Consider the following 14,221-nt stretch of genomic DNA (forward strand, 5'->3'; position numbering starts at 1 on the left):
CTTGCCAATTTTATTATATTCTTCTAGATTAATTTTACAGTGTCTTCATTTTTCCACTAATAAACTGATTAAATTAGAGTATTCTTAAAGAAAAGTATATTATTCTTTTATTTGACAAAAACTCACACAATCGTTAATTAATGTACTTTATTTTCTTGTTCGTCGACCATCACGCCAACACAAGAGAAACAGTAGAAAGAAATTGAAGAAAGAAAAGTTGTAAAAACCTGAAATTCGTTTCAAAGTGTTAAATGATAGCATGTCCTAATCTTGACTTAATAGCAAATGTCACAACTCACATGTATCGATTAACTAAACTGAATGTCGTTTAATCATTTGTCTAAATTAAGCATAACTAATAAGCCATCGGTGTTTACTGTTTGTTGATCATGAATTCTTGCCAAATATTTATTTATCTTTTATTGATTAAATCAGAAAGTTATTTTTTTGAAATGATTTAATTTTGACTCATAGAGGCTAATTTGAGCTACATAGTGGATGGATATTTGCTGCAACTCTATCTGATTTTCAACAGAAGGAAAACAAAACTGTGCGGCCAGGGGCGCCCACGTATTTTCTCCTAGAATGGAAGGTGATAGAAGAAGATTTTATGTGAAGCTGTTTGGCTATTGGACGAAATTGCTTCTTCTTTTTTCAGAGTTAAGATGTTTGACTAAATTTTTATAAAAAATAATGATTTTTAAATAGAATCAGAAGGAATTTTTCATTAAAAAAAAATAGTTTCTTCCAAAAGAACTATTTTGAAAAGCACAGAAAAATACACTTAGACATTTTTTAAAAGCTTAGTCAAATACTAATTACTGATCAAAAGTATTTTTTAAATTAATTAGCCAAACGCAAACTACTTCTCTCCAAAAATACTTTTTGAAATACTTTTCAAAATAAGCCGATTGGCCAAATAGGCTATATATGTCATATTAGTCATGGAGACAAAATCAAGGTGAAACAACAAAATGATATTGCAATTTGAAAAAGATGGACAAAAAGAAAGGGATGGGGAAACTTATGTTGTATTTGTTAAGATAACTTTTCTTATGTTGATCATACAGTTGTTGTTATTTCAAAAAAAATCGTGTTACAAGTTGCCAGATGAGTTTATTTTCTCCTGTAACATTTAACTAGTGAGGCCAGGACACCCTTGTTCTGTGACGATTTTCACATACTTGGTTCCAATGTCCAGGCTTCATATTAAGCCGGAGCAGTATTGTCTGACTCAAAATTTGAATCTAGGTTTAAACAATCAATTTTTTTAATAAAATAGAGTTAATCTTAGCCAATATTAATATCCAAAAGACTGGTTAACCGATTTCGTAGTAAGATGGCACGGATACTATTTGAGTAGCAATCAATAACAACAATAATGCAATATTCAATGACCCAAGAACAAAGAGTGTAGCATTAAATGGCAGTCAATAATGATGAATAGCGTTTTGGTAAATAAATGCATGTGAGTCACCCGAAAAGGATAAGATTCTTTGATATTCCTTCTGACAAAGATAGATGGTGATAACCCTTTGAATATTCGGATCATCCTCGCATCGTGGAAGAAAAGATAGATAAAGATCGGAAGAAAATGTATATTTTGTATGTCAATGATAAAGTAAGAATCTTCAAAAAATGTCCATATATTATTTTTTTACAATGAGTGTTCAATCCCCTCTATAACTACATTTATAGGGGCACATGGGCAATAAAAACACTAATAGTACAGATGGCAGGAATATTCATCTGTAAGGTCTTGTTTCTAAACTATGTAAGGTTTTGTTTCTAAACTAGGTGTAACTGCTCCTGTTAAAGGGAGTACTTGTCCTCGTCTTCGTCCTCCGCCGGGTACTCGACCTCACCTTCATCTTCTGTTGAAACCAGTTTGATGACAAGTGGCAGCCTTCGAAAGCTTCCTTAATGCCGATTAGGGTCACATATAATTATGATAATTTTTAGCCCATACAAGTATAACATGTGTACTTGATGTATAACTTCAGCAGTATATTGCATGAGAACTCAAATATATCGGCTACAATTCGTTAGAAATGGCAGCCTAACACTAAAATAATTGGTAGAAAACCAGCTTAATGGCGGTTAGTCTTGCTTTTCTAATACACACAGAGGACCTACAAAGGCAAATAACGCTTTCAGGACTACAAAGAGGATTTAAAGTAAATATTATACAAACTTATGTTCATTAGCTTTAGAATTTGAGAGTGAGGACTGTCCAGTTTAGTCAAAAATCAAATGGAAGCTGAAGTGGCAATTAGGTAAAAGCTAAATGTTTATGAATGCATAATGTATACAAATATTTAATCCCATTAATCACAAGCTGTCTTATTTCCGAGAGTGTTACCATCTCGATTAGGTTGGAACTCCTTGAAAAGGAGCTCTAAATAATTAGTAATTACTTGCTCAGGCTTCATGAATAGGAACTAATGGCATTTTGCCTCCATAAATCTCCGGTAGCTGGCTTTCATCAATGTCTTGAAGTAGAGTTGTCATGAGTCGTTTGTCTTCCACAAATGTGATCTGAGAGTAAGGATAGAAATTAATTTGGTGAATATAATCCAACACAAGGTTTAACCAGTAACTTAATGAGGCAATCCTTGACTACAACTGCACAGTGGCGAAGTCAGGAAATTAAATAAGGGTGTTCAAATATACCCTTTGCTAGTGGGTTATGCAAGGGTATTCAAAGTCTATTTTTTTAATCAATGACAAGTAATATTTTATGTACATAATGTAATTATTCGACGAAGGTTGTTCAATTGACCACCCTTGACCACACATAGTTTCGCCCCTACAACTGCAGCTTGACTAAACTCTAACATTGTTTCATCAACAATTGTAGAGACTCACCTTCTTTTTGGTCTTGTTATCAATAAAAGGATACACAATTTTCCACATGGCCCAGAATAGGTAAGGAACATGAACTACAAATAGTTTTCCAAGTCTTTCAGGGTAGCAATCCTGCAAATAAAGAGTAGTAAACTTCAAGATTATGGACTACAAGGAGAAAAATGAAAAGGATTTCACTTACATATACGGGTAGTGAAGCGCTTTTACACTATCACTATATTTAGCATGTTTTAACTTTTAATAGGTAAACTATCTTGTTTTTCAGATTACTGATTCTTTAGGTGATCTGATAGTATAAAAAAGACCTTATATTGTTTTTAAATAGAAGTTAAACTCAATGATTATAATGATTGATTAGACCTGTAAAATGGATAGAGCCCCAATGTATGCACGAGCATCGCTGTTCGCATAGCCAAAACTTTGGAGATCTCCAATTACCACAAACTTTTCCCTACCTGGTGAAGTCCTGATTCATAAAGAAAAATCCCAAGATAAAATAATAAAAATATCAAACTTGCATGATCTCGACAGACTTGGAAGCTTCTTTGAAAAGGCGAATTAAATTTGCCAAGTGAGAATATTATATTAATTAGATAGTGTACCTTGAACACAGTTTGTCTAAAGCCAAGACCACAAATCCTGCAAATCAGAACAAAGTCTTGACTTTAAATTAAGCAACAGGCGAAATGGAACGGAATAAAGAGAAAGAAAACAAAATTCATACGTTTGAACTCGTCAGGACCTCCTAGTTTATTTTGAAAATGTCTGCCACCTAAAACGACAGCAATAGGGTGTCCTTGTTTGTCGACTCCTTGCATGAACATTTTGTTGTGTGCTATCTGGTTTGGAATCTCACTCGGTGAAATCGAGCCATTTGGTGCAATGTTTTTCCTCCATTTTAGGCATTTCAACAACATTGCCGAAGCTTTGTCTACGTCCATATCCCTAGCTCGAAGAAACCTTCTTATCTCAAAATCATCTACTTCCTGAAAACAATTGTCGTAAAAAAAAGTGATAAAAAAATGGACTCAAAGCCTAACTCATCAAAAAACTAGCTCGTGAGGTGAGCATCTGTTAAAGTATAAAAGGGTAGTTTAGTCATTTCCTATTTAGTTGTTAAGTTAGTTAGCTTATTTAAACTAACTCCTTTGTAAACAGAAGTTTAGTTTTTCATTTTTCTAATACAATATAGAATGCTCCGCCTACTTTCTCTCTCTACTCAAACTCTCTGCTTCATCCTCTTCATCTCCATATCAATTACATCTTCGTCTTAGCTGAATTATAACATGGTATCAGAGCAGTACAAGCTACAAAACTGAAGCTTGTAAATCGATCAAAACTTAGTTGCAATTCTAGTGAAAAATCTGGTCACTGAGGGTCAAGAATCCACGGCTATCACTGATGAACAATCGAGGGCAAATCCTGCAAATCTGGGCACAGGAGAGCAGAGTACTCAAAATTCTGGAAACTGAATTGCAGGATTGGACTACAATCATCCACTGTTCTTGTTACCAACTGATGTAAGTGGTATTCAAATAATTTCATTTCAATTGACAGGGATTGAAAACTATTCAATCTGGAATAGATCTATAAGAGTAGCATTACTAGGAAGAAACAAATTAGGCATGGTTGATGGGACATGCAAGAAAGAAAACTTTCCAATAACCATGGGAAATCACTGGGAGAGAGTCAATGCAATTGTTCTGTCTTGGATAATGAATTCTGTGGCTAAGGGGCTGTTAGGAGGAATTATGTATGCCTCTAGTGCTCAAGCTGTTTGGGAAAATTTATTAGAAAGGTTTAATAAAATTGATGGGTCAAGAACCTTCAACCTACACAAAGAAATTGCAACTTTAACTCAAGGGACTACCTCAATCTCTGTATACTTTTCAAGACTGAAAGATTTGTGGGAAGAGTTTGAGGCATTAGTGCCTGCTCCTGGGTGTGATTGTGAAAAATCAAGAAATTTTGTGTTATATTTACAAAAATTGAAATTGTATCAGTTTTTTATGGGGATAAATGAGTCATACTCACAGACTAGAAGTCAGATTTTAATGCGAAGTCCATACCTACAGTGAATCAAGCATATGCAATGATAGTTAGTGATGAAAGCCAAAAATCAGTTGCAGCTGTGTCTGGTGTGTTAGGAACTAATCCTAATGCAATTCTTGGTAGTTATGATATGGCTATATACTCAAGAAATGGTAATAATCAGCCTCAAAGATTCAAGAAAAATTACAACATACAATATGACTTTTGTAAGCTTAAAGGACACAGCAAAGAAAACTGCTACAAAATTGTAGAGTATCCTGCAGATTTCAAGTTCAAGAAGAAAAATTCTGGGGTTCACTATCCTAATCATAGTGCAATTGCAGTCAATGTACTCAGATAACTCTCAGATGGATCAGAATAATCCTATGACATTCAACTATGGGATGAACACAAATGTGGTAGAACAGAATGCAAGTAAAGCCAAGTGCATATGGTCTATCATGTGAGAGTGCTGTTGGAAATCAATTAGGAAACTACACTTTCACCAAGGATCAATATGATCAAATTGTCCAGATGCTAAACAAGATTTCAATACCTTCATCAGACAACTCTGCAGCAAATTTGACAGGTACTCCTAAAGCTCTACTAGTCTCTGATGAAACTTATGATTGGATTATAGACACTGGAGCTACAAATCACATGGTGTCTGATATTAACATGTTAGATAAATCCTCAATAAAGATTGAAAAACCAAAAACAGTCTTCTTACCAAATGGTGATATAACACAAGTCACACACATAGGTGCAAGTTCCTTATCAGATGAGAATACAATTTCTAATGTATTTCATATGCCACAATTCAAATTTAATCTATTATCTGTGTCTAAGGCTACTAAGGACCTAAAATGTTCAGCAACCTTTTTCCCTGATTTTTGCTTCTTCCAGGATCTCTTCACTGGGAAGATGAGGGAGATTGGTAAGGAAGAAGATGGGCTCTACATCTTACTAAGACAAATAATGGAGAAGAATAAAAGGATTGCATTAGCAGCCTCAGAAGTTGGAAATCTAAACAAGCAGCTAGATGTGGATCTGTGGCATAAAAGACTTGGTCACATGTCTATTTAAGGATTACAGAAAATCTTACATGTTAGCTTACCATTCATTAGAGAAAAGATAAGCAAATGCACTGTATGTCCTTGTGCTAAACAAACTAAGCTGCCTTTTCATTCTAGTAGCATTAAAAGTACCTATTGTTTTTACATGATACATACAGACTTGTGGGGACCTTACAAAGTGAATACATTTGATGGTAATAGATATTTTCTTACAATAGTTAATGATTACTCAAGAATGACTTGGATATTTCTACTTAAACAGAAATCCGATGTGTTTCTATCTTTACAACATTTCCTTATGTTAAAAATCAATTTGATAAGTCAGTAAAAATTATAAGAACTGATAATGACACAGAATTTATGAACTCAATGTGTGATAATCTGTTCAAGAACTTAGGGATTATTCATCACAGGACTTGTGTTTATACCCCTCAGCAAAATGGAGTAGCTGAGAGGAAACATAGACATATACTTGAAGTAACCAGGGCCCTTAGATTTCAAGCTCAAATTCCAATCAAATACTGGGGTCACTGTGTGTTAGCAGCAGTATATTTGATAAATAGGATGCCTAGTTCAGTCATAAGTAACATGACACCTTATGAAAAATTATACCAGAAGAAACCTCCTCTAGAACATCTTAGGGTGTTAGGTTGCTTATGCTTTGCAAAGGTTGTGCAGGAACATGATAAACTTATGCCAAGAGCTAATAAGGCTGTTCATATGGGATACTCAGAGGTCCAAAAAGGATATATTTTATTTGATATTGCTAATCAGTCTTTCTTTGTTAGCAGAGATGTGACATTTAGGGAAGACATATTCCCTTTCAGTTATAGAAACAAAACTGCAGCACAGTCCTTATTTGTAGATCCTACTCTGCATAAAGGGATAATACTAGATGTTATACCTGAGACTAGTCTTACAAACAACCTTTCAAACACTATGGTTCAACAACAAAATCAAGACTTTGAAGTAGCAGAAGCAGATACAAATATACCTTCACCAATCACAGATGTTCAGGTATACTTTCAACACTTAGAACAAACTATGACAGATCAACAAATACCTCAACAGACTCAACCTCAACAAATGATTGTCAGAAAATCAACAAGAGACAAAAATCCACCTATATGGATGAAAGACTTTGTATCACTAATATTCACAGAGATGAACCTTATGCAATAAACAAATATTCCCTCCGTTTCAATTTATGTGAACCTATTTCCTTTTTAGTCCGTGCCAAAAAGAATGATCCCTTTCCTTATTTGGAAACAAATTACCTTTACACAATGTTTTATAGCCACACAATATTTTATGTGCCTCATTTTACACCACAAGATCCAAAGTCTTTTCTCTTTTCTTAAATTCCGTGCCCAGTCAAATGGGTTCACATAAATTGAAACGGAGGGAGTATCTAGGATATGATCAACTATCACCCAAATATCAATCCTATATGAGTGTGTTTTCTTCTGTTATTGAGCCTGCAAACTATTTTGAGGCAGTAAAAGATCCTAGATGGGTGGAAGCAATGAATGAAGAAATAAAGGTACTTGAGAACAATAATACATGGGAAATTGTCACACTACCAGAAGGTAAGAAACCTATAGGGTGCAAATGGATCTTCAAGATCAAATACAAAGCTACAGGTGAGATTGAAAGATTCAAGCTAGATTATTAGCAAAGGGGTACAGTCAAAAGGAGGGGATTGATTACCAAGAAACATTTTCACCTGTAGTGAAAATGGTAACTGTTAGGACAATTTTGGCTTTAGCAGCAGCAAAACAATGGCATATACACCAAATGGATGTGTATAATACCTTTCTTCAAAGAGATCTTCGTGATGAAATCTACATGGATTTGCCACAAGGATTTTCAAGTCAGGGGGAGAATAAAGTAGTATGTAGACTAATCAAATCCTTGTATGGGCTTAAACAAGCACCAAGGCAATGGAATGCAAAGTTATCAGAATCTTTGTTAAATTTTCAGTTCAGATAAAGTCAATTTGATCACTCTCTATTTATAAAAAGGACAAGTGAGGGAAGTGTAATGGTACTAGTCTATGTTGATGATATGTTAATCATAGGAGACAATTTGAAACTAATTGAAGAAACTAAACAATCCCTGCATAAAGCTTTCAAGATGAAAGATTTGGAAGAGTTAAAGTATTTCTTAGGTATTGAATTTGCAAGGTCAAAGCATGGAATTATCGTGCATCAAAGAAAATATGCACTAGAACTCATATCTGAAGCTGGATTGTCAGCAGCTAAGCCTGTTGTAACTCCTATAGACACCAACATGAAGCTCACATCAAAAACATATGATGATCGTATTGGAAAAGGTATCAAATCTGAAGAAGATCCTGTCACTGATCAGCAAGCTTACCAAAGATCATTGGGAAACTGTTATATCTAACAGTAACAAGACCTGACATATCATTTGGTGTATAAACACTAAGTCAATTCCTTCAACAACCTAAGAAGTCTCACATGGATGCAGCATTGAGGATTGTAAGATATATAAAAAATCAGTCAGGTCAAGGAATACTTTTATCCAGCAAATCCAGCAACATTATTACTGCATATTGTGATGCAGATTGGGCTTCTTGCCCTCTTACCAGAAGATCTGTAACAGGATTCCTTATTAAAATTGGAGATTCTCTAGTTTCATGGAAATCTAAGAAACAAACTACAGTCTCTAAGAGTTCTGCAGAAGCTGAATACAGAAGCCTAGCAACAAGTGTAGCAGAGTTGACTTGGCTCAGTGGACTACTGAAAGAAGTGGATGCAGACATTAAACTACCAGTTGAAATATATTGTGACAGCAAAACAACTATTCAAATAGCTGCTAATCCTGTATATCATGAAAGGACCAAACACATAGAAATAGATTGTCACTTTATAAGAGAAAGAGTTCAACAAGGTTTGGTAATCACCAAGTATATTGCAACAAAGGACCAGCCTGCTGATCTCCTTACAAAAGGGCTTAGTAAAGTTCAACATGAATATCTAAACTCCAAGCTAGGTGTTTTAAACATCTTCACACCACCTAGCTTGAGGGGGAGTGTTAAAATATAAAAAGGTAGTTTAGTCATTTCCTATTTAGTTGTTAAGTTAGTTAGCTTATTTAAACTAACTCCTTTGTAAACAGAAGATTAGTTTTCACTTTCTAATACAATATAGAATGCTCCACCTACTTTCTCTCTCTACTCAAACTCTCTGCTTCATCTTCTTCATCCTCTTCATCTCCATATCAATTACATCTTCGTCTTAGCTGAATTATAACAGCATCTCTCAAAACCACATAACGAGGCAACAGTCAATTCCCTTAATCAATGCACGACATTTAACACCTCCCTCATGGCTAGAGCGGGATATTTGGGGCATGGACGTATAACAATCATTGAACAAATCAAGAACATAGATGACTCTAATTCAAATACATGATTTAGAATAATGAAGATTAGGCCAAATTCAACTGTAAAAGCTAGTTCCTGAGGTGTATATTTTCCTACAACATCTCATTTCCTTTTAACTAACTAGAAGTTGTACAATTATAGTATCTTTGGCCAAGCTTTTTCAAATCTAAAAGCATCTTTTTTTAAGTTGAAATGTTTGGCCAAACTTTTGGAAAATAAAAATGCTTTTGAGGAAAAGCAGAAGCAGTTTTGGAAGAGAAAAAAATAGTTTCTTCCCAAAAATACTTTTTTGAAAAACACTTTTGACAAAAATATATTTAGAAACACTTTTTAAAAGCTTGGCCAAATATTAATTGTTGCTCAGAAGTGCATTTTAAATTAATTACTCAAACACAAACTATTTCTCAGCAAAAATACTTTTTAAAAAAAGTACTTTTAAGATAAACCACTTCTCAAAATAAGCTGATTTTAGAATCTTTCCAAACAAGCTATTAAAAACCTCTCTCTTGCTCTTGATCATTTTAACATAGAAAAATCTTAATGTTCTACACGTCAACGGAAGGAAGGAAAGTAATAAAGAGTTACTCCCTGCATTTAACTTCCCTTAATATTATTTTCTTATTAGCCCGTTTTAAGATAAAATGATATATTTTTATACTTCCTTAATAACAAGCTTTTGCAACCTTCAAATGTTATATCATATTTATGAGCACAAGTTTCAAAAATATGAGTATAACAACACAAAAATTATGATATATTTGAGATCTTTTTTCTTTTAAACTTTGTATCAAGTTAAACGATGCCAAACAAATTGAAACGGGAGTACAATATCCCTCCATTTCCGTTTATGTGAGCCTATTTTTTTTGGTCCGTTCCAAAAGACCTCTTTCTAAATTTGGAAACAATTTATTACCAATTCTATCCATAGCGAGAAGTTTTTATAACCACACATATAATGTGGATACTTTTTTGAGTTGTTTAGAACCACAAATTTAAAAGTTTAACTTTTTCTTAAACTCCGTCAAATATGTTCAACTAAGTTATAAATTGTAAGAGAGGGAGTACAATTTACCTTGGAAGAAGGATCTTGCTTTTCGACAAGAGCTCTCATGAGGCGAATCTTGTTCTTCTCTTCTTCACTGATTTTGTCATCACATTTTACTTGTGTTACTAATTCTCCTTCTTGCTGCAATTTTGTTTCAAAATGAAGTCCATTATCGTTTAGCTCCTTGGCTAATGCCTCAACCTTTCCCTCCATCAATTTCTTTCTTGCACCAATTACTAGCAGGAGAAATACACAAGGCACAGAAGAAGGTCCCAATTTTCAAGATAACATAATGTTCTGCTTCAATTTATGGCTAACTTGGAGGAGGAAATTGAAAAGAGGAATATAGGGAAGCTACAAAAATTAAGACTGTCTTAATGAGTAAATCAAATGGGACCGCCGTGGATGTAGTTGACTAATGAATTATAGGGACCAAATACTATTAAAATCGTAGATATGAGCCAGTGTAAATGATAAGATCTCTCTATCCTGTATTAGAGAATGCAAAAAATTCTGATTGAGAGCACGAATCCGAATTAATCGATTCTGAATAATCTCAACAAGATTGACGCACTAAGTAACAATATCAAGAGACAAATTTTCAATGAAAAAGTATAAAATAAAAGAAAAATAATAAAATCGGCGAAAACCCACAAAGTAGGGTCTGGCAAGTAGAGTACACACCTTACCAATAAGTTTTGATAAAGCCATCTAAAAGGAGGAGCAGTAGCACTCACAGATAAATAAGACAATTAGAGTGCAAATAGATAGTTTCAAGTACCTTGGATCGGTTATTCAGACGGAAAAGGAGTGCAAGTAGGACGAAGACGGAATACCTCGAGTGCAAATTTGGAGTTGAGCCGACTGAAGCGGGAGTTGAAGTGAGGCTTGACTCTCAAGTCATTCCCAAGAAAGATAGTTTCAAGTACCTTGGATCGGTTATTCAGGGGATCGGGGAGATTGACGAGGATGTCACACACCGTATAGGGGTGGGGTGGATGAAGTGAAGGTTAGCGTCGGGAGTTTTGTGTGACAAGAAAGTGCCACAGTTACTAAAAGGTAAGTTTTATAGAACATTAGTTAGGCCTGCCATGTTGTATGGAACTGAATGTTGGCCGGTAAAGAACTTACACACCCAGAAGATGAAAGTAGCAGAGATGAGGATGCTAAGGTGGATGTGCGGGCATACAAGGATGGATAAGATTAGGAATGCAGATATTCGAGAGAAGGTGGGTGTGGCCCCATGGAGGACAAGATGCGGGAAGTAAGACTCAGATGGTTTGGGCACATTCAGAGGAGGAGCACTGATGCACCGGTCAGGAGGTGTGAGCGACTGGCTGTAGTGGGCACGCGGAGAGGTAGAGGGAGACCTAAGAAGTATTGGGGAGAGGTGATCAGGCAGGACATGGCGCGACTTAGGATTACGGAGGACATGGCCCTTGATAGGGAATTATGGAGGTCGAGCATTAAAGTTGTAGGTTAGGGGAGAGGGTGAATATTTCTACAGCACAACTGAGAGAGACTATCTAGTTAGGAGTTAGACTAGGAATGTCATGCAGGGCTTTACCTTCTAGTTGTACTATACCAGCCATCTAATTCGTAGTTCGTATTTCGTATCCTGTATTTCATATTTCGTATCCCCTATATATTGTTGTTATTTTATTACGCATTTTTATGGTACTAATATATTATCTCCTATTGCTTTTTTTGAGCCGAGGGTCTCCTGGAAACAGCCTCTCTACCCTTCGGGGTAGGGGTAAGGTCTGCGTACATATTACCCTCCCCAGACCCCACTTGTGGGATTATACTGGGTCGTTGTTGTTGTTGTTGTAGAGTGCAAATAGATAGTAGCAGAAGTGGGTAAGAAACTATAGACCAAGATAAGTTGAAATAATAATATCGAAAAATGTTGCATTACTTTAATATAATAATGGCTTGTTGTAATACTTAATATTTCGAAGAAGATAACTTGTAAGCCGCGATAAGTTGTTGATTTAGATACTTTTCAATATTGGGAATAAGAACAGTAAAAGTTAAATATATAAACAATAATGTGGGCTCGTATTAGTTGTTAGGATATAAGTGAGGTAAAAAAAAAAAGCTTCCCTACCCATGTAAGGAAACAATTCATTATTAAATAATTCCATTTTCTAATTTTCTAATTATTACGATGATCCTCACATCTTTAAGGAAAAAAGGGCCCCTCAAAAGTTGGAGCTTCAAGCAATTGCTTTACTGGCTTTATAGTCGAGCCACTCATGACCATACGATGGTAAAAAAAAAAGGTATTATCACTTTTAGCCCACGCCAGAAACTATTTATATTTGGTATAATATAAATAGTATAAAATTTGTATAATTTTTGTATATACCATACAAAATATATATATATACAAAAAAATATTTTTTTATTATTATTATTTTGAGAACGGCTATATAGTGTCATTTTCCTTAAAATGATGCTAGATAAAGGTAGAACTAGAATTTAAGTGCACCTTTTAATATATATTTTTAATTTTTTTTGGGTGTACGTGTTTGTTTTCGTGTTCATCCAACATAACTTGAAATTGAGGGTATTTGATATTTGCTTGGAAGAAAGATGTTGCTTTTCAACACGAGGTCTCATCCACATGTTAAAATGTTAGATCAGATCTGCCTCTAATATTAATGCAGGCAATTGGAATCCATATATTCTGGAAAGCTATACTGTACATTTATACGAGTTGGCTGGGAAGTGAGAGTTCACCTACTTACCTAACTCATAGTATAGCTTTAACTAAGAGTCTAAGGCCACTTCATTGAACCCCTTTTTGCATTCAATGTTCATGTTCTATGAGTGTAATTATGAATTTGTTGCATTTGGATGTATATATTCAAAGGAGTAACCATGATAATTTTGATCTGTTTTCTATAGATCTAACGTAGATCACAACCAAGTCGCACCCTCCCTAAATGGAGGAAAAACACTAGAAATTTAGGGGAGTTTTTGAAAAGCTAATTATTAAAGAAGTCTTCGAGCAAAATTTGAGAAAAGTTGTGTGTCTGAATTATTTCTGTTTTCTTGTTTCAAAATTATTGCTTATTTTCAGGTAGAGACCTAAATCTCGGGAAATCAAAATTTGCTTTTTCCAACTAAACAATATTGATTTTTAGTTTCGAAAAAAAGGTTTTGAATTTTTATCATTCTAAAATGAATAGTTAATTCGTATAACTCTGAAGTTGAGAAATACACATCTACCATGGTCCTGGTTAACGGATGTGAAATATTTTCCTATAACAAATTATATTTAGCCTTTGATTAGCACTGGAATTATATTAAAACATCAAATTGCTGAAACGAAAAGAACTAACATCAAATATAAACAAAACTCAGTCTCCGTTCTCAACTCTTCCTACACTCGTTACAAGTATTAATTGGAACCCAATATTTACACCACACCAATAAATACATGACATGTATTTCCTAATACATGGCATCCAAGGAGATGGCAGAAAGAACACAACGTATGGAGATTTTCTGGCCAATATGGGAAATTAGCTGAAGACAGATTCTCTTGGCACGAATGGGAGCACGTAGGCGCACGTTGAGGCAAGTTAACCAATTTGGTAAAAGAGAGAGAATGACGTTGGAGAATACAAGAAGGGAAAGTTCTTTGCTTATGGAGAATTTGGCCAGTTTTTGTCATGTTAGAGGCACCAGGCTTTAACTTTCTATTTCAAGTTCCAAATTACCAGAAAAAGAAGCAAATTTAGAAAAGAAAGACAAAAAAGAACAAACAAAGGACACAAG

At 34.7% G+C, this 14,221-nt stretch overlaps 1 protein-coding gene across 1 annotated transcript; it reads right to left on the reverse strand.

Annotated features, from left to right (window-relative positions):
* Nucleotides 1-2,171: 2,171 nt before the first annotated feature.
* LOC104248478 (uncharacterized) lies at nt 2,172-11,204 on the reverse strand. The gene is made up of 6 exons (XM_009804737.2): nt 10,460-11,204; nt 3,593-3,854; nt 3,471-3,507; nt 3,229-3,334; nt 2,869-2,979; nt 2,172-2,538 (listed from the first exon to the last, which is right to left on the reverse strand). The coding sequence occupies exons 1-6, from the start codon at nt 10,643-10,645 to the stop codon at nt 2,422-2,424; spliced, it is 819 nt and encodes a 272-aa protein (XP_009803039.1). The 5' UTR covers nt 10,646-11,204; the 3' UTR covers nt 2,172-2,421.
* Between the last annotated feature and the right edge of the window lie 3,017 nt (nt 11,205-14,221).

Source organism: Nicotiana sylvestris, chromosome 3 (assembly GCF_000393655.2).
Source record: "Nicotiana sylvestris chromosome 3, ASM39365v2, whole genome shotgun sequence".
NCBI lineage: Eukaryota > Viridiplantae > Streptophyta > Magnoliopsida > Solanales > Solanaceae > Nicotiana > Nicotiana sylvestris.

Coding starts and splice junctions, on each gene's coding strand:
- LOC104248478 (XM_009804737.2), bottom strand. CDS start 10,645: ATGGAGGGAAAGGTTGAGGCATTAGCCAAGGAGCTAAACGATAATGGA. Junction 2,980..3,228: donor GGGCTCTATCCATTTTACAG/GTCTAATCAATC, acceptor CTTTATTTGCAG/GATTGCTACCCTGAAAGACT. Junction 2,539..2,868: donor ATAACAAGACCAAAAAGAAG/GTGAGTCTCTAC, acceptor CCTTACTCTCAG/ATCACATTTGTGGAAGACAA.